Consider the following 27,996-nt stretch of genomic DNA (forward strand, 5'->3'; position numbering starts at 1 on the left):
CTCTGTCTGTCTCTCTGTCTGTCTCTCTCTCTCTCTCTCTCTCTCTCTCTCTCTCTCTCTCTCTCTCTCTCTCTCTCTCGGCGGCTGCTGCCGAGAAGAGCCGGGAGCACGAGGCCTGGAGACTCACAGCGCCCTTCCCTGCCGCCTGCCAGCCGCTCTCCTCAGCTGCGGCAGGGGCTATAAAAAGCACAGCCCTTCAACAATAGGTGACATCACCCAGCGGCGGAAAGAACTGGATTCTGCCAGATGCCAGGAGAGTTACAGCCCCCACCCCTCCCTCAGGACAGAAGCCCTTGGAAAAGGGCTCGGGTATGTTCCACTGGCCCCCTGGAGGGATGGGGCTACACTCCTGAGGACCCAACCACATTGCAAGAGGGAAGGCTGATCCAGAGGGGCACGGGCAATGGGCTTGACTGGAGAGTTTTCAAGGGGTGGGAAAATGGGAAAGGAGCTGGGAGGCGGGTGGAGGCTTGCTGGACCCCCTCAGGGTCCTCTGAATCTTCTGAGACAAGTAGAGGTGGGCGGGCTGGGAGTAGGTACACAGGCATTGCCAGGAGACATGGGCCAAACCTGCTGGAACAGCGTCTTCCTGGGGCCCTTCCGGCAGGTTCCCCCCAGCCCTGGTGTGCAGCAGTGTCTGGCATGTAGCAGGCTTGCTGACTGACCTCTTAGACCTGGTTCTGGATGCCACGTCTGCTGCACAGTACGTTGACCACTTGGGCTGGAGTGGGTGGAGGAAGGGTGGCTCAGGGGCCTGCCCCACCCCCTGCCACCGTGGTGCTTTGATGGAGGCAGGAAGGGCAGTCAGAACAGCCCCGCAGTGCTGCCGGCCTCCTCAGCCCACCCTGGGAGCTGCAGCCTCCATCGCCTGCACATCTCATCCCTCCCAGGGCTGGCTGAGGATGCCTCTGCTCCGTGTGCCCCTGGTACCCCGCACAGCTCTGCACAGAGAGGACCCCGAGATGTAGATATTGAGTGCTTGACGGGTCGGAACTGTCAGCCCTTCACGGCTCTGAGCCTCAGCTTCCTCACCTGTAAAACTAGGGCTGCTGGGGAGGTGCTCAGAGCACCGGCCGGCTGGGGAGTCAGGAGACCTGGCTCCCCTGCCAAGATCCCGGGCCCTGAGGCTGGGGAGGGGCAGAGACCTGAGGGGCAGTCGGCCGGAGCCTGCTTCTGGGGCAGTTGGACTGGCAGGCGTAACACAAGAGCTTAGTTCCTCTCTGGCCTCCTTCTTAATCTCCTTCTCTCTAGATCAGCAGCCCCAGGCCAGCCCCTCCCTCCCTGTGCCCCCAAGCCCAGCGTCTTTTCTTTTTACACATCCCCCAACCATGCCCCTCCCCTGGGTGCTCCCCTTCTCTCTGCTCAGCCACATTCCAGCACTTGTTCAGCTTGTTTGGGCCCCACCTCCTCCACAAAGCTGGCCATGATCCCTCCAGCCGGACTGGCTCCCCTTCCCTGATCCCCCGGAGTGTGTGGTGTCTCCCACACAGTGACACAGTGCAGGTGGGGCGTCCCGCCTCGTGCGGGATGGCTGGAGAAGCACAGGTCTCACTTCAAAGTCCAGCCGCTCACCCTGGCATCCTGAGCCTTCTCTCTCTGGTCCCAACCTCCCTTGGTAGCCTCCTCTCCTGCCCACTCTCCTCCCTGGCCACCATCCCAGGACTCCAGCCACACCAGAGGACTCGGTTTTCCAAACACACCATATGAACTCTGCTGTGGTCTGAATGTTTGTGTTGCCTACGAATTCCCATGCTGAAATCCTACCCTCAAAGGTGAGGATATTAGTAGGTGGGATCTTTGGGAGATGATTAGGTCATGGGGGTGGAGCCCTCATGAATGGGATTAGCGCCCTTATGAAAGAGGCTCCCGAGAGCTCCTAGCCTTTCCACTGGGTGAGGACCCAATGAGAAGAGGACCTTCCTGACCTTGCTGGCGCCTGATCTTGGACTTTCTAGCCTCAGAACTGTGAGCAATAAATTTCTGTTGCTTATAAGCCTGGTATTTTGTATCTAGCAGCCTGAGCGGACTAGGACACACTCCTCCAGGGCTTTGCCTGCGCCCTCTTCCTGGGCCTCCTTCAACCCTTTCTCTGCCATCAAAGTCCTCCTTCTCCAGGGCCCAGCTCTCTCTAAACCCTCTGCCCTGCCTGCACCTCGCTCAAAATGAATCCCTCTCTCCTGCCCATGCACACAGCTCTCTGCGTGACTTCGGTGGCTGCAGTGACGTCATTCTGCATTCCTTCTTGGTGAGTGGGTAGGATCCTGTCCTACTGGCAAGGTTTCCAGGGCAGGGCTGAGACCAGCAGGCATAGTGCTGGCTAGCTCTCCTTTCATCCCCATAGCAACTGCCGAAGGGACATATCATCATGAGCAAACTGAGGCTCAGAGAGGGTGAGGAACACGCCCTGCTGGTAAACGGTGAGGCTGAAGTTCAATCCTGGGTCCACCAGATTCCACGGTCGAGTTGCTTTGAAGCCCAGCACCCAGGAGCAGGGGGCACATGGTGGTCCTTCCGTCAGTGAGCGAAACTGAAGAGAGCTGCTTGGCCTGTGTGGCCAGGGCAGGGGCCTTGTGCTCGTCTTGAACACACCGCATGGATGTCTGGTTTCTTAGCACGGGTCCCAGAGCATGAGGCACATCTCAGGTGAAACACGTGCTGAGCCAGAACCGGCCAGGGCCACTAGGGCCAGTGTCCCCTCCCACCCTCGCCCCTGTTTCTGCAGAAGTTTGGCCCTGAGGCAGAGCCAGAGTGGTAGGGACTCTGAGAGCCCCGGCCTGACTGCCCCTCCCTCATCGTCCCTGGACACTGCTCTTCTCTTTCCCAGCTGGCTCCCCTAGCGACACACGACACCAAGAGGGGCCTGAGGCTTGCGGCCCAGACTCTGTGGATTCGTGTCATGATGAGACTTCACAGAACAGAAAGAGCACGGGCTATGGGGCTAGCAGCCCTCCTCTGCTTCCTAGCTTGTGACCTGCCCCCAACTCTTGGTTTGGGGGCGTCAGTGCCTGTCTCTCAGGGTGGGGGCTAACTGTGTGCAAAGTGTCTAGCCTCGAGTGGGTGGAGGAGCTGGGTATAAGGTAGCCCCAAGTTTCAGGGGTGTTTGCTCCCTGATGGCCGATGACAGTGCTCACTGGCACTCCTTCTTGGGCTTCCTGAACCCAGAAGAGAAGAATGGGCAGCACCCCACCTGCCCTCTCTCCCACTGAGCCCAGTCCTTACCCGCACTGACCACTGAGCTCTCCACCCCCACCAGCTCCATCTGCCTCCTTCACAACCCAGGAAGCAACCAGTGACCTTGTTCTCCCCAGGCTTCCTCATTTGTCCTGGGATCCATCACCTCATGCCCATCCTCTGGCCCGCCTGTCCTCTGACCCCTGGTCACTGTCTCCATTTTGCTAAAGAAAGTAACCAAACCTGAGGACCATATTCACCACAAGTTCCTGCTCTCTCTGCTCACACAGACCCTGCTCTCACTGTTGCTGCTCTCAGGAATCCTCTTGGGTTGACTTAGGGCTTTGACCTTCAGGAGGTGGTCAAGCCCATTCCGCTCTCTTAGCCCCCTCTTCAGCACTCCCATTTACTAGGTACTGTGCCAGCTGACCTCCTCCCAACTTTATTAACCAACGGGGACTATTTACTGTGAATCTCTCTCTTTCTTTGGATAATTAGTTAGTTGGGCTATATTCATTCACTCATGCATTCATTTGTTTATCTTTCCATTCTTCCATCTATCCATTCATCTTCATCCAGTCATCCATTCATTGAGTCATCCTTTCCTCCTTCTGTTCGTCTATCCATTTTCTGTCCATTCAGGCATCTCTCTATCCATCAGTGTAGGCATCCATGCAACAATCCATCCATTTAGCCTTCTGTCCAGGCACGCATGCAGGCATGCATCCATCCATCTATCCAGGCATCCACCCATTTATCCATCTATCCAGGCACCCATCCACCCACCACCCACCCACCCACTCACCCATCCATCCATCCATCCATCCATCCCATCTAGTACCTACTAAGCATTTCCTAGGTAGTAGGCTCTGTGCTGGATGCTTGGGATTCAGAACCAAACAGGCCATGGTCTCTACTCTCAGGGGCTCACAGTCTAGTATGGGAAGACAGGAGACATGAGCTCCAAAGTTCCTTCCATTTCCAATCTCCTGGGAGCCTATGATCTGTCCCCAGGCTCTGCCAGTGAGCACTAGGTAGATACTTGTGGCCTGACAGCAAGGCTGATCTTCCTCCACCCGGGACACTTGGGGTGCAGGCAGCCCTCCACGCCAGCTCAGCTGAGGCCCTGAAATCCCCTCTTGCTTCTAAGCTGGTGTGTTGATGTTGCTCAGGGCGGTGTGAGGAAAGGCATGGGGCCCCTCTCCAGAAACACGGAGGCCACTGCCAACACCTGACCCCACCTGCACTGTGAAAATCAGCAGAGCCCGGGGACAGGGTGGTCAGAGAGCAGCTTCAAATTTTACTCTCCCTGGATTCTTGATTTCCCCTCTGCAAAATCTCTCTCCTTTCTTCCTTCCTCCCATCCCCATCTCTCCTGTCTGTTCTCTCTTCCCCTTCCCTCCCTTTCCTCCAGGCTCCCTCCTCCTCATTTCCCTGCTCCTATTTTTTCTGTCTTCCCATTAAGTGGTGGGACACATGGACTTCAAATTCTGGGCCACCGTTGTGGGACAATTCATGACGGTTCTTAGTCAGTGTCCTTCCCTAAAACCATGGCTCACAGAGGACAAAAGCAGATGGTGCGTTCGCCCCGCCCAGCCTGCAAGAAGGGGCTCCTTCCCCACGGCTCATGCATTGCCTTCCTTTTCCCCTTCCTCCTTGTCCATCGTCTTCCCCCGGCCCCTCTCCTTTTCAGACCACAGACGGGTGCTGAATCACATACTTAATCTTTTTGCTCTAATTCTCACCTACAAAATCAACACCTCCAAGCGAAATCAGGCTAAAGGCACAAGAGCTGCCAAATAGTTCATGGATTCGATCTCTGGGGCCTTTTCCTAACTCCCTCCCCAGCCCGGGGTTAGCTGGAAAGAGGCAAGGAAGAGAGAAGAAGGGCAAAGAAGGGAGAGGAGGCGGGAGGCTTCCAGGAGGAAGCAGAGAGGAGCCCCCGTGGCCCCCCCCCGCCTTGGGGAGCGCCCCCCTGCTCACCGACGTGTCCTCCGAGCATGAGGCGATGATGTTGTCGATGAAGGGGTTCCACTTGATGTCCAGCACGTTACCCTGGTGACCACAGACCTTGGGGTAGTTGGGTTCAATCCTGCCTGTCTGCCGAGGAGACAGAAAGAGAAGGAGATTAGTTTGAAGGTCCTGGGGTGGCCCTGAAAGGACGGCCCTTATTCTGGGCTTCTCAACTGGACTGGAAAGTCCTCGAGGATCCACCGATGTCTTATTCGTCTTCAGGTCCCTGCCACAGGCTGGGCCAAAGTGCTCTGTGGCTGCGTCCTCCCCAACACCCACTGCGATGGAGAGGGCCACACAGCACGGTGGGGGGCAGGGCCGCTGTTGGTCCAGACGTGGCCTCTGAGCAAGTTAGGAAAAGGTGCCTCTTCCTCAATAGAAACGTTTAAAGTCAAGATGTTCCCCTCTGCCTGAGTGACCAAAGCCTGGCAGTCGGTGGCCCCGGCAGTGCACACACCCAGACATGGGGTGCTCATGCTCACCCCAGTACCCACTTCCCCCATGCCCAGGGAGGTGCCGCCATTGGGTCCACATCAGGAGGAGGCTCTTTGCTGCTGCTCCAGGACTCAGTAGAGAGGCCTGAACCACTGGGTCCACCTACACACTCCCATGTAAGTTATCCTGCCCATGATGTGAACAGTGCTGCTCCCAGATGTAGCATCCTTGTTCTGTGTGCATCTTAAACTCCTGTACATAGTGCCCTGTGGTTGAAAGCATAGTCTTTGGAGTCACACAGGCCTGTGTTTGAATCACAGCTCTGCCACTTTTTAGCTATGTGGCCTTGGGAAAGTCGATGACTTTCTCTGAGCCTCAGTTTCCTCACTTCTAAAATGGGGATAGCAACAGCTACTTAGCATTGTCGTGAAGATTAAATGAGCTAATGTGCTTAGCAAAGTGCTTAATGTGCAGATGATCATCACAGTGAACACTCAGTATAGACAGTAGTTATTATTATGGTACATGCTAGGTGACATCTCCTCCAGGAAGTCTTCCTGATCCCTCAGTGGGTTAAGAGCTCCTCCTCTGTGCCCTCACAGCATTCTGTGCTTCCCTCTAGTACAGGCATCACTATGCGGAATTGCAGTCTGTTTTTATTTGTCTGTGAGCAACTGAGGACAGCGTCTGCATCTTCCTCATCTCTGAACCTCCAGCTCCTTACAAGCCTGGCACACAGTAGGTGCTCAGCACATGATCTGAAAGACATCCTGTGAGGGGAATGGAGTCCCCAAAAGATGGAACAAGGGAGGTGAGGGTGTGAGGAGGGAAGGGTAGGCCCATGTTTGGTGCCTATAAAGGTGGCAGGAAAGGGAAGGAAGATTGTAGGCAGAAGCTGTGTCTCCATCCCAAAGTCTTTCTGATGCCAGCTTTTGGTGGGTGTGGGGGGAACAAGGTTTTCCGGTCACTGCCATCTGCTAATAGTGCTGGGGGTCAGAGACACCTTGGGCAGGTCACCCCTCACTCTCCTTTTGGTTCCTTGACAGAATAAGGAGGAAGAGAACCAGTTTCTGCCAAACCCTTGCTACACGCCGTAGAGTTCACCAGTGTGATGGGCAAGAGCTGTTTCAGAGGGTGTGTCCTGTCCGACCTCTTCCCCACCCACTTCCTGCCTGCGTCTCTACCAGCTCATTTCCAGAGCCTTTGATTTTTTGTGACACAGCAATGGTGAGATAAGTAGAGAAAAAAGAGACCTAGAGAAAATGGCAGTGGTGTGGAGGATGAGGAACGAGGCAGAGAAAGAAAGAGGGGCAATTGCCTCCGAGGTTGCACCCAGGAGAACTTCACTGGCACTGTATGTTGTGGGGAAACTAAAGAATGGAGGAAAAGGGCTTGGGGAGTATTGCTACCAGGTAGAAATGGAATCCCCTTCAACATTCTATGAGGGAGGCCATTCCAATTGGAATATCTTTTCCAGTTACTTTTGGGCTGTCAGATTATGTTTCTTTAAATGAGCCTCTGAGCAGAGACTGGGCCACATGTGACCCTGGGATTTAGTACGGTTACACCTGATCTTCCCTAATTCTCACAACCACCTTGTGGGTTAGGCAGGAGGAAATTAAGGCCCAGAAAGGCTAAGCAAGTTGCTCAAGGTTACCCAGCTGAAAGCAAAGCTGGGATTCCCACACAGGGGTGACTCTCAAAGCTGAGCTTTCTGAACCCCACTGCTCATTGTTGGCCAGCTCCCCCCTCCAGCTCTGACTGCCACGCAGACAGGCCCTGCATTGTCTGCTTCCACGACTCACTTACTCTCTGACAGAGCCATTCCTTACGTCTGATCCCAAAGGCTGCACTGGAGCCACCCCTGAGCAAAGCAGTCTGCACTGAACTTCTGGCACCCAGCCCAGCCCAGGCAAAGCTGAGGGGTGCCAAGTCAGTCAGTAGGTGGCCCTCAGCTACCAGCAGCTTCCGGCCAGCAGCCTGTGGGGGGTGCAGTGGAGGGACAATGCAGCAACATCACTGGAACCTAGTCAGACGGGGAGAGGTCAGAGCCGTGCGCCGGGAAGGGAGTAAGTCCTTCTCAAGCAGAGTGTGATCCCCAATTCAGGTATCCTGCCAGGTGGACCTCTCTTTACACAATGGATGCATCCCCAATGCAGCGGGTGAGTATGATTTTCGTGACTGAATCACATTGTTGTTTGCGTGAACAGTGAGCCCTAGGGTTGTGCAGTGCACAACCCGCTTGGCTAGACCCAACAGCCCTGGAGGGAGGGACCACCTTTCAACCTGGCAGCTCTGATTTTTCTGTCGTATACAGTAGGGTTCCAAAATTTTGTTTGAAAGACAAGTTCCATTGCTAAGAAGAAAAATTTGAAAACCATTGTTCTATGGAGAAATCAAGCAAATTAAAATACAATTATTAACTCTAGGAAAACTTGTATAAGAAAGCTAATGTAATCATAGTGATAATGATTTATGCACAATATTTACATAGTTATAATAATGTAAATCCTGCATATTTATTTAAACAAGAGTTGTGCTATACTACACTGGCAGGACAGAGGTAGGGAAAGGCGTGTGTGTGTGTGTGTGTGTGTGTGTGTGTGTGTGGTAAGAGGGGAGACAGAGCTGGAAGAAAGCGAGATCCTCATCGTCCATAATAGGAAGTCAACAGACAATGTCTAAGATTTAAAAAATCTAGCCATGGTAGTAAAAGCATGTAATTAAGAAATACAGGGATAAGTGCAAAAAGAAATAGCTAAAAGCAATGAAAGCAGCTACATTTAGGGGGTAGGAAATGGGGGGTTGTATCAAAGTGGGACAGGGAGGGAGGTTATAGGTGGTGGTATGCTGGTAAATGCTTAACAACTGGTTCTCCAGGTAAAAAAGGCCCTCTTTAACATTCACCAATTTCCAAGGTGTAATATTCCCACCGTGGCTGACTTCAAGTTACCGAGGTGAAATCACCAAAAGTAGAGTTAGCGACTCACCATCATTATATAATATTTCTACCATACACATATAATAGATACAAATAATCGCAAGAACACGGAGAGTAATCCAATAAGCAGGAAGCATTGAGTTTTTAATATTTACTACCTCTGTTTTTAATATAATTTACTTAATCAAAAGTTTGCATAACTTAATTTTTAATAATGGCCATGTTTAACAACTGGTTTGCAAAACTCCTAAAAATTTAACCATAGGCTCTCACGAGCCAGCGCCGGCCGGCTCCAGCGCGTCACTTGCAGTGCCACGGGCCTCGCGGCCCTATTAGCCTTTATGAACTCTGCTCAATTATTACTTGGACAGACATAAAAATTAAAGAACAAACAACTAAAAGGCATGTGCCAAGTGTTCTAAAGGATGCTTGACCTGAATTTTTTAAAAATGTGAATAATCCTCTCCTCGGACCCCACAAATGCCTCTGTTTTCTGTTCCAAGTTCTGCGAGGGGGTGTGGCTGGAGACCAGCCCCAGATCTGATTCCTACCTGCTACACAATACTGCCTTCTCATACTCGTACTCACACTCCTACCAACCCACACCAACACTAATAGCTACTATTAGCATAACATTATATGAAAACAATCAACTCAATCCTCCTAACAGCCCATCTAACAGCTGAGAACACAGAGGTTTAGAGAGCTTCTCCGGAGCGGAGTCGAGGTTTTGCGACGTTTCCTAACCGTAGAATAGCATTCAGATGGTCAGCTCACAGAAGTGTCCTGATGGTAGGGTTCCCAGGGGTCCTGGGGTCTAACCTGCCATCTGGTCCTCGAACTGCAAAGAGAGCCCCAGCATCAACAGGGCTGGGGCAGAGCCCCCGCTGCACGGGGCGGGGTGGGGGAGCCTGTTACTTGGAGTCTGTAGTCACTAGGGAGACCTTCACAAGGTTGCAGTCCGTGTGGCCTTATCCTGAGGCCTCAAAGGACGATCCAGCCCCCTTCACTGGGTGGACCTTCAGCATCAAATGTTGGAGGGCAGCTGCTGCATGCGCTGCGTCTCCTCAAGGCGGAGCCCGGCGCTGAGGACCAGGCTGTATCTCAGACACACCCCACCTGCCCAAAGACAGAGCTGGGAGGCGCTGGGACGCAGGCAGGCCTCTCCAGGGCGGGGGAGCGTGGAGGAGGGCAACTCTCCCCGCAGGCCCCTTTGAAAGGGTCTCTCAGAGACTTGTAAAAGGCTCAGAGCCTGCGACCAGTAACTGTGCTTTGGGACTCTGCCCCAGGGAAAACAGAGGAGCACAGAGCACTCACTGCTGAGTGGTTTCCAAGAGGGAAGAATGGAGCACATGCCCAGACGGTATTGCCAGAGGGCGTTACAGGCCACCAATGTGAGGGGACACTGGGAAGCTGTCTAAAATCATATTTCCAAAGAATATCCAATGTCATGGGAATTTCTCAAGACCTAATGTTTAGCGAAACAGAATCGACTTATATACACATTAAAATGATGCCAATCTATTAAAAAATACCCAGTCGGTAAGAAAAAACATCAAAATGTTAATAGTGGCGCTCTCTGGTTTCCAATTCTTCCGCAATGAACATTTAAGATTTCTATTAAAAAGGCAGATGTTATTAACAACACCCTACACACCCCCCCCATCCCCCCCCCCCCCATAGATTTGATCGAAAACCATTCCTCTCTGGTTTTGGTCAAAAAGGCCTTAAGGAAATGAGATGCAGCTGCTGTCTACCAGATTCACACATCTCAGAAGCTTTTGTGGAACATAAATGTGTTTGCTATACAGGCTTCTCTACTCCCCTGTTACCACATGCATGGTTTGGGGGAAAATAAGATCCTTGAAATTGTATAATTAATTGAAAGTGGGTTTCAGAGTGTGTGTGTGTGTGTGTGTGTGTGTGCATGTGTGTGAGTGTGTGTGTGAGGCGTCCATGCAGGCAGCCGAGCTCAGGCCCGCCCTTGGAAAGGCTGGCGGGTGCAGCTCACCCAGCAGGCTGCCCCGGGGAGTGGCGGGTGCTCAGGCCTCAGTCCAGGCTTTATCTGAACCCAGTGAACTGACTGAGGACAAGATATTTTCAAAACAACCCGCATTGCAGCTTCAGCGTCCTAGAACCTCCCATTGCTGCAAAGCTGAGTTTTGTAGAGAGAAGCACAATGTTTTCTCACCTGGGGAATCAGCTTAGCGAGGCAGAAGGAACAAACTTTGAGCAGGAGGCAGGGTTTCTAAGCTCAGTCCTGGCAGTCATGTCACCAGCTGAGTGACTTTGAACATGGCCCCCGGCCTCTCTGGGTTTCCCAGATTCCCAGACCCTGGGATAAAGCCCTTTCTGCTTCTTTGTGGCTCCGCTTTTTATTTGATGAAACAAGGCACACCAGCAACCAGAGTGCCTTGCTTGTGGCCTCCCAGCTCAGAATGCGGGGATCCACGTCAAGTCATGGGATGGCAATACTAATGATGACAATGGAAAAGACAAGGATGGTAATCAGAGACCATTTGACAAGAGCTTACAAAGCGCTAGTCCTTCTGCTAAGCAATTTATATACTTCATTTAATTCTTGAAACAACCCTATAAAATTGTATTAAGTGTTTATAACTCTCCTGTAACAATCCATTTTATGGATGAGAAAACTGAGCTCTGGGACATGACCTGCGAAGGGTGATGCAGCTGGCAGTGAGGAGCTGCCGTGTGGACTGGGCGCCATCTGGCTGCGAGGCACCTCGGCTATGCCGCCTCCTACTTCTGAATGTAGGTGGGACACTTGCTAAATTAGGGGGAAAGTTGTCACAAATCAGAAGTAGGACCTCAGAATTTCTAGTGGGGTTCTCAAAGGAGCCAGCTGGCACCTCCGTTGTGGAGCCCCTTAACCTTCTCTTGGAGACTCTCCCCTCCCTCCAGTGGTTCCCAAACTGCAACATTTTAGAATCACGTAGGATATTTAAAAAAATCCCAGCGCCCAGGTTGCACTCTGTATCAACTTTTTTAATCTTTTTCTTCTTCTGCTTCCTAAAGCGCCCATTTAATACACAGCTGTATATTCTAGTTGCAGGTCCTTCATGGTTGTGCTGTGTGGGACACCCCCTCACCATGGCTTGGTGAGCAATGCCATGTCCGTGCCCAGGATCCGAACCGGGGAAACGCTGGGCTGCTGAAGGGCGAGCGCGCGAACTTAACTACTCGGCCACGGGGCTGGCCCACACTCTGTACCAATTTAATCACAATGTCTGCGAGCAGGGAGCCAGGCATCTGTATTTTTTAAAGATCCCCAAGTGACTCCAAAGGCAGTGAAGTTTGGGACCTGCTACCCTCGAAGCTCCATCTTCTGCTAGGGGCTCAGGGAAGCACCTGCAGTGCACATGCATCCTGAGACAGGGTCCGAGAGGGCCGATGCGGGAGTGGGGGGCAGTGAGACAGCAAAGAACCTTATTGCACATTTAATACAGGCTCATTTGTGGAGACCACAGATAAAGAGAAGAGCAAGATAACAGTCACATCATCAGGTGATGCACGATTGAAAGGAAGACCTGGGGCAATGGAGAATGCTGAGCCAGGAGATGGGTGTCTAATGCTGGAATCCCAAGCTTCAGTGGGGGAGACCTTTTTGGATGGGCCACCCGGGTCATCAGACTCCCTCCTCCACGTCCTGCCCCCCGCACCCCAGACCATCTGGTCAGCCTGCGTGCAGTCTTCTCTGCCCTCTCTTCTCTGGATGGAAGTTGGTATTAAATGAGAGTCATTATAAAATGGGCACTGTAGTCCTTCTCCCCAGAGCCCTGGGCAAAGGTCAGGCCCCTGGAGTCTCAGCCTCCTGGGCCTGAAGGAGACCTTGCCCCCAACTCACAGCACTCGACACTTCACAAAGCTCTTACACATACACAATCTTAATTGATATTGCCCAGGGAAGGTGTGAGTCAAGAGACCAGGAAACTTGCCTCTGGCCAGCCCACCTGGCAGCAACAGCCAGAGGTTGTGCAGGTTCAGAGCTCTGGGTCCAACCATGGCCTTCTCGGCAGGGGTGGGGGCCAGGTCTCATGCTCCTAAAAATTGTGTGCCCTTCATCCACAGTGCGGGTGCCCCCACCCCTGAGTGTGCCCCATTTGCCAGTGACTGTCCCCCACACTCTTGCACACACACTCACACATTTATACACCACCCCCCTATGCCAGCTCCTCTCCATGGCCATTCCTGCCCACGCCGCTGGCTCTGCGTTCCCTTCCTCTGTCCCATAACTTACTGGTCTCACGTCCCATAGTGCGGGACCCTGCTCTTTTCAGCCAGTTAATCCAACAAAAGAACCCTGCTAAGGAGGCCGCCAGGGGATAACCGGCAAGTCCCTTTCTCCTCGCAGGTCATCTGTGTCCATGGGGACAGGCGCCTTTTCGAGGGAGCCTTTTGGCCCCGAGGCGGGCCCTCCTGGCTGTGCAGGCTCTCGGGCAGTCTGCTGGGAGGGCTCTCTTGGCTGGAGGGGCTCACGGGACTGTTCTGCAGGATTTCCAAAGCAGGTCCGCTGGTCTGTCACCGAGCCTCTGTGTCTGCCCTCTTCAATTCTCTCTCCAATCCATCTTACATACTGTTGCCTAATTTTTCTAGAGTACAGCTCTGCTGCAATAACTCTCTCCCTCCCAAATCTTCAATGGCTCCCTACTGCCGAGACTTTAAAAGCCAAACTCCTTGTCCAGACATCAGAGCTGTTGTAGTACTGGCTTGATCCTGCTGACACCATCCCTCACCCCACTGCCTGTGCCATACACATGACTACACACTCCCCTCCACACCCCGGCCTGCAATGCTCCCACCGCCTGGATGACCTTTGGTTCCTGGTTCGTCCCTGCCCTAGGCTAAGCACCATCAGGATGGTGACCTTGACCAAGGCGTCTCCAGGGGCCTCCTTCAGTGCCCAGCTCACAGGAAGATCTCAAGCTGGGTGAACAAATGTCACCCTGTCCCCACCTCTGGGCCTTTGCTGACGCAGCTCCTCCAGCTCAGACCCCTCTTCCCTTCTCTGTGCACATCCATCCTCAGCACCCAGGAAACATCATCCAGCTAACAGACAGACGCTCTCTCCCTTCTCCTTGCTGGGAGATGATTCTGGATCCTGCTCTTCTGGCTTGAGAAATTCTAGATCTGGGCTGATGGGTGTGGAGTGCAGTCAGAGGGCAGAGTGTGATAAAGCTGGCGAACGCACTGAAGTTTGAGAGAAGTTCAGGTGAGACCTCAGCAAGCCTCCTCACTTCCTGTTTTGACTTCCCCTCGCTCCTTCTTCGTCTTTGTGTCTTTCAGATGGAAAGGGTTTGCTGGTTTTTCAGGTTAGAGCCCCTGGCAGTGCCTGTGCTGGGGAGGCGGCTTTGTCTGGGGAAGAGCAGTAAGGAATTCTATTTCTTGGAGAGGAACTTGTTCTCCAGGCTCCAGGAAGAGAGGGCACGGGCCACCTTGTCCTTGGTCCTAGGCCCCAGGAGGAGAGATAAGAGGCTCCCTGAGCCAGACATGGGAAGATGTTGAGTGACAGTTGGGGGCGTGTGTGTGTGTGTGTGTGTGTGTGTGTGTGTGTGTGTGTGTGTTAGGGAGGGGCTGCCTGGGACCTCAGGTTTCCTGATTACTGGCCCTTTCTATAAAACCCTGTGAAACACACATAAGAAAGGAACTCCAAACCCGGGCCTGACAGAGCTGCCTGGGGTGGGGTTTCTGATGGGGTGTCCTGGAAGTGTGAATCTCCACCCCGGCTGCTGACAGTCTAGCGGGGGAGCCAAAGAGCCAGACAATTGAAGCGCACGGTGGGGGCTGTGGGAGCACAGAGGGGAGGCAAGTACTGCAGATTCTGAAATCAGGCAGCACCTCCCCGGGGGAGGTGCCGGGGGCTCGTGATAGCACGCAGCCAGGGATGGCACGGGGAGTGCCTGAGACAAAAGGATCTGCACCTGCAGAGGCCCAGGCGCATTTGGGAAAACCAAGTACGCGGAGAGAGACGAGGCCACAGAGGAAGGCCCAGACCAGACGGTTCAGGAACTCACTGGCCTCATGAAGGAGTCTAGGCTTTATACCCCACGGCAATGGGGAGCCACTGATGGTTTAATGCAGGGGAATGGACTGCAGTGGGATCCATAATTGCACCAGGCAATTACTACACTGTGAGAATGATGTTCAGGGCACCCAGGGGCCTGAGGGAGGGCAGGAGGGGCCCCAACCCAGGGAGCAGGTTTCCGGGCATCAGAGGCCTGAGTATGATGAAGGGGGAGACCAGCAGAAGGAAGGAGGGGGGGTGGGCAAAAATCTGTAACTGTTGGAAACGTGAAAGAATTGGCAAAAAATACATGACAGCATCTATGCAAATTGTGGGGAAAGCCTTAGTTTCGTTTGTTCTATAACGAGCAGAAAAGCAAATTTCTGGTTCAGGCAGAAAATCAGAAGAAAAAGAGAGTGCTTGCACCACCACGGGCCGTCCACACCAGCACTGGCCTCCTCCTGCCACAGAGCAAGGCCTCCCAGGAGGCGGGCAGCGCGGGGGACATGGGGTCCCAGTGCTCTCCAGTGTCTCCCCGTTTCTGGGCCCCAAGCAGGCCTTGTCCTTCATGCTCCCCCCAGAGCCCGGTGCTTCTCCCTGAGGCCCTGTCCCGGAGAGGGCCCAGTGGAAACCCACCCCAAATGTGGGTGACCCAGGGGGGGACGGAGGCATGCGTGACCCTGAGGTGGAACCAGGTCAAGGTCAGGAGCAGTTCCCAGGTGACAAACAGAAATGGCAAGTGATCGGATATACTGGAGTACATGAGGAAGCCATTTGGTAAAACTAATTCGGCCTGACTTTGTTTTTTCCAAAAGGGCCTGACATGGCTGTTGAGCACGCATTGTGTATCTGCTTTAAACATTTACTGTGGCAAGAACAAATGCCCTTAAGATAAAGGTGCAACTTCCCCCCACATTGGCATTTCCTTAAGGATAAGCATCTCTCCCTAGGCTAGGAACTGATTTCTGTGCTCACCTTTGACCACCTAGCTTACCTGTGGACCACCCAGCTCGAGACAACAGACCTGCCACCCTGCTGTGTCCACAGAGACAGCAGACCTACCTGCCGTGTCCATCAATCACTGTGCTGACAGAGCAGTCTCCCGACTATTGTAAAAGGGACATTTCAATCCTAAGTGAAATATCCTCTTTGGGGGTATATAACCACTCTGTGCACCCCACTTCTTGGGTGCCTTTTCTTCCTGGGCCATGGTCCTCACATTTTAGCTCAATCAACTCACCCAAATTTTCATTTATAGGTTGGTTATGGATTATTTTCGTCAACACAGGTCAGCCCTCTGTTTTTTGGCCCAGAGGTCTGGACCTCTGCTGTATTAAGGGCCATCTTAAGAGAGGCCCCAGCAGACCCTGTCGTGTTTTTCAGGGGCTGCTGCCAAGAGTATAAAAAATCCCTCCTTCCGTTTGCTGACTGGCCCAGGGAGGGAGGGAGGAAGGGGGACCCGCCCCCAGAAGCCCTTCAGGCCTCCTGCAGGTGAAAGGAACTCGTTCTGGGCTACTTCTGCCCCGCCCGCCGGGGGTTCCCAGAGCATCACCAAACTTCTGTTCCAGTGGACAAGGCAACAGCCCCAGAGTCAGGGCACCTGGCTCGTCTCAGCCCTGCGGCTCCCTGGCTGGACGGCCTGGGACAAGTCTCTGCCTCTCTGGGCCTCAGTCTCTCCCTCTGGAAAGTGGAGACATTCTAGAGGGATGGAGATACCAAACACGGGGTACACCTGCCACCCTCGGGTCTCCCTCTCTACACCAGGCACGGCCGGTCACTCACTGCATCCCACAATCCTTCCCAAAGATCAGAGTGAGCAAATGAGATGGAGGCTGACAGGCTGCCTGGGGCCACGTGAGCCCCCAGAGCTCTGACAGCTGTTTGCTAAGCCTCAGAGACTCCGCGATGTCTCCACATTCAGAGCGGATTCCCAGAAGCCTCCGGTAAGTTAATCCTCACAAATGCCTTCACAGCTGCCCCTCCTCTCCAGGCCCACCCGCCCCCACCCCAGCGCTCCAACTGGTGGGCTCGGTGCTCGTCTCTTCTCAAACACCAGTGAGAGATTGGCATTCCATAATTAGCACTTTCACTGTGCAGCTCCTCCAGAATCTTCCGTGGTTGTAACCATTTGCAGGGGTTTTGGTGGTTGGGCAATCAAGCCCCCTTCCTGATTTGGGGGACTGTCTGCTGTCCTGATGGGATGCAGGGCGTCACCTTCCATCACCAGAGCTAGGGCAGGGGCTCCTCCCACCTGGGGTCCTCTGCTGGCTGAGGAGGGGCACACGTGCGTGGAACTTGACCAATCAGACCCTCCCACGCAGCGCGGCCACAGACTGACTTACCTTCCTGCTCCGGCCCCCAGGAGCTGACCCGGTGCTCACCTGCGTTCCGACTCGGGCTCTCCACTGCCCCCAGCCCCTGGAATCTGTGAAGGCCCCCATCCCTCTCTGCTTAAGAGGCCTCGGTGACTGCTGCTGCTGTTGTTGGCAACCCAGAACCCTGATGGAGGAGCTCCCTTGTCCCCACCTCCGCAGATCCAGCTCGTCTTCTTGGCCTTGCGCAGGCCCACACACCCTGTTTCCGCCCCCAACTGCTCCAGCCCCACCGGTCAGTTTGCTCACCCTATTGGGGCCACACTTCTTAGACTGTCAAGAGACAGACCCAATTTTAACTGTTATGCCTCAGGTCCTAATAAATACTGAAATCTCCCCAAATCCTAATACTTTGCCGACCACACAGTTTCTCAGACTGCTCCTCACATCCAGAAGAAATACAGAACTTCTCTGCCAGATCACGTGTGTCCTAACCCTTGGTTTCGGAAAATATGGTCCTCAAATCAGGGTGTTCCTCATCGTCCCCGACAGCATCCTCCCCCTCCCCACCTTCCTCACGACACCCATCCTCGGAAGGACCTGCTCCTCCAGGCCTCTGCAAGCATAGCCGTCATTCAAGAGCCCCCGGCACTTGCTCCTGCTCAGACGTCTCCTCCTCCTCCACGTCTTGTGATCTCCCTTTTCCTCCAACTTTCACAAGCCTGTCTCCCCATAACCCACCATCTGTGATAACACTGGCTATCACTTGCTACGGGCCCATGTGTCAGACCTGAAACCAAGTGTTATTTCAATGACTCACTACAATCACCTTACGAACTACATGTCATTGTGTCCATTTTATAGATGAGGATACTGAAGCTCAGCGATATCAGTTAATACAGCGGCAAAGCCAGGACTCAAGCCTCAGTCTGACTTCTGAACTAGAATGTCAGCTGCATAAGGGGTGGTGCTTTGTCTTGTTCTGCTGTAATCCCAGTGTGTGGAATCATGCCTGAGTGATGGTAGGCTCTCAGCACATTTTTGTTGAAGGAATTAATGATGCCATAAACTGTAGACATAATCAGATCCCCTGTACAGTTGCAAGGGTTGTACACTGCACAACTCAAGGAAGAGGGGTACCAGTCACATGGTATGCAGCCTTCTTTGGTGCTCTGGGCATAACCAGGATACTGCCCTGCTTCTCAACTTAGCATTGCCTTGTATTGTTTGCCTTATTTCAGGCTCTTGGTTGCCTTCCCCAAGAGATTATCAGCACCTTCATCTTAAATAAGATAATCATGCAGGATTCCCAGCAGAATGGGATGCAAGTGAAATCTAAGAAGTATAAGACATGCTTCTTATGCCCTCTGGCTCCAAACACAATGTCAAGTCTATATTCAGGATCTAATGATCCCCCAACCACATGGCGCCAGTCACACAGATGCTGCTTTGCTCAGCCGTGGGAGTGGATCACAGGGCACTATCCAGGCTCCCCCGAGCGGGGCCACTCCTCTGCCTTGCCTCTTTGGGATTATCCACTGATAGAACCCACCATCCATCAGGAGCATGCAGACTCTGCAGGGGCCCACTGCCTGCCATAATCCCTGACTAGACACCACCAAGACTCAGCCCTGGGCCGCCACTGCCCACATGGAAGCTGTGGAATCAGTGGGCAGGGCAGAGGACCTGTGGCTCCGACCCCCAGCCCTGCTCCATCAGGGACATCTAAGAGGCCAGAGAAGGGGCTGCCCCACCTCCCAGGCAATGGCCCTGGGACCTCAATGGCCTTGAAAACGCCCTTTAAATGGAAAGAGAGCAGCTCAGTCCTTGGATGCTGTACCTGCCCCAAGCCGTCCCCCTGCTCAACCTGCTGGGGGTGCTGCTCAGGGGCTGGGGCCCGGAGAAGGAACCTGGTGCCCTCCAAGCTCCTAGGATCTGGGCTCCAGTTTTGGCTCTGCTCACACGGCTGGGTGATGAGCGAGCTCCCTGCTGCCTGGGCTTCAGTCTCCTCGTGAGACAATAAACGGACGCTCACTCCACACGGCGCCTGGCACCAAACAAGCTGAGCAAATGGCAGTCATCATTCTCGTTGCAAAATGAGGGTTCGGTCCCCTCTGCCCTGTGCTCCGCACACGCCCTCCCCTTGCCGTGCTCAGTGTCTCGTGGCTCCGTCCCTTACCTGACAGTGAGCTCTCGGGCATGCGTCTACCCATCTTCGCTCTCCCACACCCAGCTCAGCCCCTGGCACACGTGCTCAGAAGCCTCTGCCGAACAGAAGCGAAACACCAGGGCCCCTCTGGCTCTGACGGCCTGTGGTTATACACTGACCCTCCACCCCTCCGCCTACCAAACGCAGACAAGGACCCTCCCTGGGCTGGGCGTTGGCCCCTAGAGATGAACCCCTCCTTCAAAGTCAGCTCCATGACAATCTGTCTGTCTGGTCCCTGCTGTATCCCCAACACCTACACAGGGCCAGGCGCACAGGAAACTCTTAATAAATGTCTATCTAATGAGTGCGTGGGTGAGAAGCAGGTGACATTTCCAGGCATCCCACACCCTCCCTCACCCGCCCAGGGCCAGGGCAGGACTGGCTCCCACTGTCAGGCAGAGCTGGGCTGTCAGAGAGGGCAGGGAGGGGAACGCCTCCCTCAGACCCTGTCACCTGGCCTCCAGGCAGATCCATTATCTTTCAGTGACCTGGGGCCACTCTAATCCTCCACCGATAAACCAGACGTGAGCCCACGTTGAGCACTGGGGGATGCAGCCCTGAAGGCTGGAGGTTGCTTGGGCAGCGCCTGTGCATCCATCGCTCCACACGGGAGACAGTGTGGGCAGCTCCTCCGAGCGGGCCCTGCCTGCCCCACCTGTCCATCCCTGGGACCACGCAGCCACTGCCTCTTCCCCTCCTGCCCCGTGGCCCCGCAGCCACCTTCTGGAGGCTCTGTCGAGAGAGGGCAGACAGGGCTTCCATGTGCATGGAAACTGGGGCTTCCTCGTGTTCCAGAGCCCATACTCCAAGCCGTAGAGCCCCGCCATTCTGCCTGGCTCCTCGCCAGGGCAGCACCAGGCTCAGCGGTTTCCCCAGTCTGGGTTGGGGCGGGGGCTCTTAACCCACCCGCGGTTGCAGGATGAGCTGGCAGCCAGCGGCAGGGGTGCTGAGCAGCTCTCCTGGGATGCTAAGTGCACCTTAGGCCTTAGAAAAGGACTGTAGCTTTAGGTGCACAAAGGGGCTGCTGTCAATTACAGAGGGCAGGGTCAGCCTCTTCTGTTGTCAATTACGGGAGGGCAGGCAGGGCATCTCCCTGAGGCCTGGTCTCCGCTTGGGAGGGGAAGGCAGCCCCCAGCCCCATCCAGCCTCCCATCTTTCTGCAGGTGTGGAGAACCTGTGGCCAGCTGAGCCAGGGGATGCGGATCTGTTCTTGACAGGACAGCAGAGGGAACGTGCCCACCCAGCCGCTGGTGCAGGAGAGAGGAGAGAGAGGTGGTGGGGGAGGGGGAAGGACACGCACGCAAGGGGGCTGGGCAGCGGGAGAGTGATGCCTCTGACCCAGCAGGTCTGTTTCACTAGCGAGGGGGATGGGGTGGCCCAAGCGGGCAATCTCCCAACACACAGTCACCGACCGACGCCTGTGGGTAGCAAGAGCAGCTATTTCCTTTCTGTTCATGGAGGCCTTGACTTCCAGCTCCCAAATAACCTTTGCCTCTCCAAGCAAACCCTTGAAACCTCTGGTCACAGCCTCATCCCATCCTGCTGGGCCACCTGGAAAACCCACCTCCCAGCCGCCCAAGGAAATGCCTTCTCTGCAGCAGAAAGAGCCCTGCTCCTCCGCGTCCCCTGGCAGGAAGGTCTCAGCGCCCCCACTGCTGTGCGGCCTTGAGCCACCCTGTCCCTGGCTGGGCCTCATGTGTACCATTTGTACAATGGGGCTTTGCGCTGGGAGACCTCTGAGGTTCTGGAATTTTCTGACTCGTGGACTCAGACTCAGTGGAGGTGAACAGTGACGCGTGGGTAAATACAGCAGCGGGATCAGAAGTGAGGGGACACGGGCAGCAGGGCTGAGGAGTAGCAGGGGCGGGACCCTGACAGGTGGCCCAGAAGAGCGGGAGGGTGTGCGCGCAGGGCTCCAGGCCTGGCCGGGATGGCGGCCCCAGAGGCACTGTCCAAAGACAGATCCGGGCCTCCTCCACATCTACCGAGTCAGGGTCTCTGGGGAAGCAGCATTTTAAACACACTCCCCAAGTGGCTCCGATGTCCCAGACCAGCACCGAGGCGGCAGCAGGCTGTGGGAGCCACTGCTGCAGCGGCCTGAGCACCAGCTCAGGAGTCTCATGGCCCTGGGTTCGAGGCCTGCCTCTGCGGCTCTCTGGGAATATAGCCCGTCTTGCAAGGAACCAGAGACAGTGTGTGGATGTGCCGGCATCTGGTGGGTTTAGTCAGTGGGTTCTCCTCGCTGTCAGTGCAGCCCCCCACCCTCTGTCGCCTCAGTCCTGACAGGTGAAGAAAACGACCTTTGGCTGGAATGGTCCTGGGAAGTTGAAGGCCAAGGTGGGCCAGGAGGAGGAGGAGGGTCTGCCTGAATTCAGGGTGCCTTCCAGTGTCTGCGCAGCTCACAACGACTCCCTAACTATGGCTCTGACCCACAGATGCCAGGCTGACAGCCAAGGTAACCACCCCGACGCACATGTTAAGCTGATTGGATCAGAACGAACGTTGAATTCAAGCTGAGCCAATCAGATTCCTGATCCTCGGTCCCACACACATACCCACAGCCCATTGGACCAGGATGAGCATCTAATTCACATGTAAGCCAGTCAGATTCCCTGACAACCTGTTTAAAGTTGTAACTACCCTCTATCCTCCCACATCCCTGTCCCCTTCCCTAATTTGTTTCTCTTCCCAGCATTAACTAGCTTCTGTTATACTCTGTGATTTACTTAATTGTCTGTCTCCCATACTAGAATGTAGGCCCCACGAAGGCCAGGATATTTGCCTGTTTTGTTCTCTGCTGGGTCCCCAGTGCTCCCCACAGTGCCTGGCCCATAGGCAGTGCTCAGTAAAAACTGGTGAGTGAATGAAGTCTCTCTCCCAGGTGATGTGATAATGGCTAATATTTACTGAGAACCTACTATGTGTTAGTGTTTTCTAAGCACTTTAAATATGTATTAACCTATTATTATCTCCATTTTATGACTTGCCCAAGGTCACATCGGGGAGAGGCAGTTCAAAGCTGTCTCGCAGGGCCTGGCAGTGTGTATACTCTATTAGTGACCTTACTTTTATGGTTTACAAACATGTTTATAAACATCTTTCTTGAGTCTCACCACTCCCCGCTCCACCACTCCCCAGATATTATTTCCCTAATTTTAGAGATGAAAGAACTGAGGCTCAGAAGGGCGAATTGACTTGCTCAAGGTCACACAGCAAAAAAGTGACAGACCTGAAACTAGAACCTAGGACTTCACACCTTCCCCTGACGTCCCCATTCTTTCCAGACCCCAGGCTACCCCTCCTGTGTCTAGAAGATGCTGTTCCTGCCTGCAGCAGCTTACGCTTTTCCTGTGAAGAAGAAGGGACTGATCTGCAGGCCCAAGCGGAGGCTGAACTGACTCAGGCAGGGAAGTGAACGCAAGCTTGTTTCCCCACAGCCCTTGTGAAATCCACGCAAAGGACCGACGGCAGAGCGGAAAGTGCACGCTGAAAGAGGACCCCCAGAGCTCGCTGAAGCGGGGACAATCACCTTAATTCACGCTGGATCAGAAGAATTTTCACCATCATGGCTCCTTCTTCAGATTACCTTCTGCTCTATTTCCCAATTAAAGTATGGCTCACGGAGCTGAGAACAATACTGTACTTCCAGCCTGTGGTCTGACCCGCACAAAAGGGAGGGGAAAGATTTCCTCCTTTCTGATTCTAAGATCTTGCCACCTCATAGAAGGATCTCTGACTCTCCAGTTGACTTATATCTGAGATTCCATCATTAGGGATTCATTCCTTTGGTGGTACACCTTGCAGCTCTTAAAATGTACATACTACTGAGGAGGGCATAGTGGTGGAAAATGTTGTTGGTCACTGCCACTCCTTCTGAACGAGCTTTAGGAACTTTCCTAGGGGTGGATCTGAGGAGACAGAGCAGGAGGGCACTGGTGGAAAGGGTGGAGAGGGGAAAATACAAAAGAAAGAATAAGGCGATTAAGGGCCAGCCCCAGGGGCCAAGTGGTTAAATTTGGCACACTGTGCTTCAGTGGCCTGGGTCCAGTTTCCCGGCGCGGACCTACACTACTTGTCTGTCAGTGGCCGTGCTGTGGTGGTGGCCTACATACAAACTAGAGGAAGCCTGGCAGTGGATGTTAGCTCAGGGCAAATCTTCCTCAGCAAAAACAAAAATAAAAGAATAGGTGGCTGAGGTCAGTACAAACTCTCAACTTCAGCCTGTGCCTGAAGAAGTCATTGGGTGTCACTGAGTTTGGTGTTCTGCACACTGTCCCACAGAGGAGCTCCTACCCATGATCCTCTCTGGCAGTCAGAGCTCCTGCACCCCCACCCCACCAACAATGTGAGGACCAGAGAGGGGAGGGCACTTGTTCAAGGTCACCCAGTGAACAAGGGGTCGATGGCTATGCCCAGGGCCACACCCAGGTTTGCAGAGACCCAGGTCAGTGCCGAGTGCTGGCCCTGTCAGTTCTGGAGGCCCTGCTCACAGGAAGGGGCAGTAAGGTCACCTTGGAGGATAGAGGGCACACACCAGTCACCAGAGGGCAGTTCCCATCTGGCTTCACTCCCGTCTACAGACACTGGTGGGGCATTTCGCCGGTCTCGCCTGCCTTCCTGCAACATGTGTGCAGAGGATACCCTCACCCCCTCCTCTGAAGCCCACCGCGGGAGCTCTCAGAGCCGGAAGGGTTGCCTCCCTTCTGGAAAGCCTGGCCCGGCGGAGGACAGCATAGCGGCCAGGGAGGGGAGCCGTGCTGCCCGCGTTCCGCCAGCAGAGGGCGACGGCTGCGCTGATCTCCGCAGGTCCAGACAGTGGCCCAGGCGGGTGGAGACAGCTGGCCAGCTCCTCCCAGGCTGGGGTTCCTGAGGCACGCTCCAGCCTTGGCTTGGTCGCTTCCAGGCCACTCCAGCTCAGGACTGTGCTCCACTCACTAGAAGATTCTGTACATGGAGATGGAAGTCCGCCTCCTTGTAATTCTCACCATAAGCACTTAGCTCTGCTCCTGGGGCCACACTGAAAAAGTCAACCCCTTTTTTATTTGCCAGCTGTTGGGAGCTGGAACCCCTTTCTTAGTTGGCCACCCATAGTGCTGTGTGACTTTGGGCAAGACACTTTGCTTCTCTCAGTCTTTATTTCTTACCTATAAGACAATGTGCTGGACCCTGATAAATTCTAAGCTCCTTCTCACTCTGACATTCCAAATGACATCCCTTTCACAGTTACCACTGAGGGCAGAAGGGGGGACACTCTGCACCCCTCACTCTTGGCCCAGGGTTCTAGCTCCCAGGTCCTCCTTTACGGCACCTCCAAGCTAAGCCCGTTCTTAGACCTTTCCCTTGGGGTTTGGGTTCTCCTGGCTGCTGCAGGCTCACACTCACTTCCGCTGGAGCCCGTTCTCAGCCCAGGCCGCCCCGACACCTTCCACCAAGTGCATCCGTCCCCAGGGCCCTGTGGGGGGGTGCTCGCAGTCACCCCCTGGCTCACCCCCTGGCTCGCGCCCTTGCACCTGTGGTCCCATAGGGCCTGGCCTCCTGGTGGGGAGTGGGGAGGAGAGGGTCATGGGGGCAGGCCCCCACCTCCTAACCTGGAGGTGCCCTGATTGGCCGTATTTGCTTTCTACCTCCCCCAGCCTCTCTGTCCTGGACCAGGATTCTTCCTGGTTCTCGCGGGGACTTTTCTTCTCACTTCCAGAGCTGGGCCACTGCATCATCTGTGGTTTCTTTTGAGAGTCAGATGAACACCCTGTCCTCGGACATTTTTGTTTTAATTTCAAAAGTTAGGCATACGCAAAGAAGACAATTTGAAAAACACCTAAAAAGTACACACACACACACAAACACCCCTACTCCGAATTACCAAGTTGTTTTAGCCCTCTCCCCAGGGATAATACTATTAGTTTTGGTCTAAGTCTTCCCTCAGCTGCACTCAGTGAACAGGTGGAGTAGGGTCCTTTCATTCCTGTTCACTATCCCTGTGGGCTCCCCATCACCCCAACTCCAGGGCTTCCAAAAAAGTCGAGCATAGTCAGAATCTTGTGAGCTGACGCAGCCCCCACTGCCCCCTGTGAAGCACCTGACCCCTGGGATGTGGTGGCAGGCAGCCTCCAGGATGGCCCCTGCAATCTTCACCCTTGTGTAGCCCCCTCCCACATCGCGCCGGGGCTGGTCTGTGACGCTAACAGAACGTGGCGAGAGCTATAAAAGCTTGTGGCTTCTTCCACGGGCTCCCTTCCTCTCTAGGATCGCCCCTCGGGGGAGACCAGCTGCCATGAGTGAGGACACTTAGCTTACGGAGAGGCCCAGGAGGTGGGGAACCAAGGCCGCCTGCCAGTCGCCATGTCAGCGAGCCTGGAAGTATAAGTTCCCCTAGTCGAGCCTTCAGCTGACTGCAGCCCCAGGGGACAGTCTAACAGCAACCTCACGAGAGATCCTGAGCCAGAACTACCCAGCTCAGTTTTGGGGTAATTTGTTATGCAATAGTAGAAACCTAATACCGACATATTTTCCATTTGTTGTGAGGGAGGCAGAAGAGGCATATGTCAGATTTCGATGTGAGAAACTGAGGCCCACAGCAGGTAAGCCCTGTGGGTGAGACTTTCACCTACATGTGGGTCCACAGCAGGTGGGGAGTGGACCTGGTGCGCGAACTTTTCTGGGTCCCCAGTATGGGCTCCAACCCCTGACATTTCAGAGGCTCCCTCCTCACTTTTTAAAAAAGTCGTAAAAAAAAGAAGGATAGGAAAGTTGAGAAATATAGTGAAGGGATAACTGTTACGATGTCCTGGGGAATACCAGCTCCATTTTACACCCAGCTGGAGAGAGTTTGCTTTGTTTTTCCTGTGCCATTAAATATTCATTGACATCATTTTTAATGGATGCATTGTATTTCATAGGATGGCTTCTCACGGTCTATTATGCAACCCACTGCTTTTGGACCCATAAGTGGTTTATAATTTCCAATACTTTAAAAAGGTTGTGGTAAATATAGCTGAATCTTTGCACATATTTGTGATTTTTTTTTTAAAGGACAAATTCCTATAAGTGAAAATGCTGGGTTAACAGGACTGCACTAAAAAAATGCTTTTGTTATGAATTTTCAAATGCCCTTCAAAAAGGTTGAACTAATTTGTATTCCCATCAGCAGCTCAAGAGAATGGCCATTTCCCCACACCCCTGACAGCACAGGATACTACAGTATTTTTAATTTGCTTATTTTTAGATGCATAATAAGACCTATTGTTTTCATTTGCAAGTCTTTGGTGCCTAGTAAGGCTGATTGTGTCCTCATTTACTTATTGGACATCTGCATTTCTTTGCTTGTGAATTAGCTCATTAAATGAGGTACTCAATTTTTTTCTAATGAGATGTTTATCTTTTTCTTAATGATTTATAAGAGCTCTCTGTATATTAGAGATATTAACTCTCTGTATTAATTCTTTACCACATTTATTGTCCCTTTTTAGTTTTGATCCATCTACAAAGACTGACGACTCTAAATATTTCTACTTTGGCTTCTTGGTCCCTATCTAGTTCTCCAACTAGTTGGTCATCTATAAACAATCCTTTTATTAGCAGGAAAGTGTCAAGGATTTCTTCATCGAGCCCTAAAACCACCCTTGGAATGATTTCTTCAGAAAGTTCAGATTTATTTCTGGCCCAAAGGCGTAAAATCAGAGCTGGCTCAGGGATGGCCCCACTCATTGCCCCCAGAGGAAGTGGGGCCGCCCAGTGATACACCAAAAGTCAGGGCAGTCTCGGGCACGGGTTCCTCTTGTTGGCTCTCGTGGCCCCGGCCCACTCCTGTCTTTATGCAAAGCATTGCAATTTCTTTCAGAGAACATGTCCTACCCACTGGGCCAGAAAGATCTGCTGCACTCTTCACACCCACACCCACTTTACTGTGGCCAGAGAGAGGCCCTGTTTGGATCCCAGCGGGGAGCCTGCCCACTCGCAGGCTGGCAAAGGCGCGCGTGCAGATTTCAAATATGCAAATTGCAAAGATGCAAATAAGCCAAGTCCAAGTGTTACAAGGTGCCCTGCTTCTCAAGGCCCATCCAGTCTCAGGCTTTCTAAGGGATGTATTACGATGTGTATTTCTTTGTTCAGTTCCAGTAAGAGGCACTCTTGAGCTTGAAATCCTCCAGCGGCTTCCCATAGCAACTAGTGAAAATTCAAGCTCCTTGGGACGATCTCCACACTTCTGGGTAATCTAGCCCCTGCTGGTCTCTCCAACTGCCTCTCCCACTGCTCTCCTGCTCACCCACAGTTCTTCCCCTATGTTGGCCTTCTTTTTTGCCTCGGGCCTTAGCACATGCTGTTCCCTCTTGCTGAGACAATCTTCCCTGTGGTCTTTACATGACTGCCTCCTTCCCATCTAAGTTTTCAGAGAGGTCTTTCTCTTTTTTTTCTCTGAGGAAGATTAGCCCTGAGCTAACATCTGCCACCAATCCTCCTCTTTTTTGCTGAGGAAGACTGGCCCTGAGCTAACATCCGTGCCCATCTTCCTCTACTTTATATGTAGGACGCCTACCACAACATGGCTTGACAAACGTTGTATAGATCCGCACCTGGGATCCAAACTGGGAAACCCTGGGCTGCCGAAGCAGAGTGTGCGAACTTAACTGCTGTGTCACCGGGCTGGCCCCCGGAGAGATCTTTCTTGACCATCTTATCTAACAGAGCCCTCCGGAGCCTCTGTTACATTACTGAGTCGGGTTTTTTTTCACAGCTCTATCGCCATCTGAAACAATCTTCATGACCAGTTTGTTTGCTTCTTTACTGTTTATCTCCTTGACTGGCCCACACGGCTCCTGAGAACAGGGACCTTGTCTGTACACCTCATCTGTGTTGTCTACATGATCTAGAATGTTCTCTGACCTCCTGTAGCTCT

At 53.5% G+C, this 27,996-nt stretch overlaps 1 protein-coding gene and 1 long non-coding RNA gene across 8 annotated transcripts in view; one reads left to right on the forward strand and one right to left on the reverse strand.

Annotated features, from left to right (window-relative positions):
- The window catches only part of CORO2B (coronin 2B), a 139,754-nt gene that overhangs the window by 21,863 nt on the left and 89,895 nt on the right, over positions 1–27,996 (reverse strand). For both annotated transcript variants that reach the window (XM_044764641.2, XM_070499206.1), the window contains exon 3: positions 5,155–5,271. In XM_044764641.2, the coding sequence (XP_044620576.1) occupies positions 5,155–5,271 (117 nt within the window). The remainder of the gene's footprint in view (positions 1–5,154; positions 5,272–27,996) is intronic.
- LOC123282876 (uncharacterized) lies at positions 6–27,995 on the forward strand. 6 transcript variants are annotated; one of them, XR_011498638.1, is made up of 7 exons: positions 6–309; positions 608–703; positions 891–1,965; positions 6,242–6,357; positions 6,666–6,846; positions 7,727–16,525; positions 16,945–27,995. It is a non-coding gene; the product is annotated as an uncharacterized lncRNA (long non-coding RNA). The 6 variants fall into 6 exon arrangements; XR_011498634.1 differs by lacking the exon at positions 891–1,965 and having other exon boundaries at positions 86–309; positions 6,666–7,781; positions 11,628–16,525; XR_006523180.2 differs by lacking the exon at positions 891–1,965 and having other exon boundaries at positions 9–309; positions 6,666–16,525.

This window comes from Equus asinus, chromosome 2 (assembly GCF_041296235.1).
Source record: "Equus asinus isolate D_3611 breed Donkey chromosome 2, EquAss-T2T_v2, whole genome shotgun sequence".
In the NCBI taxonomy this organism is placed as follows: domain Eukaryota; kingdom Metazoa; phylum Chordata; class Mammalia; order Perissodactyla; family Equidae; genus Equus; species Equus asinus.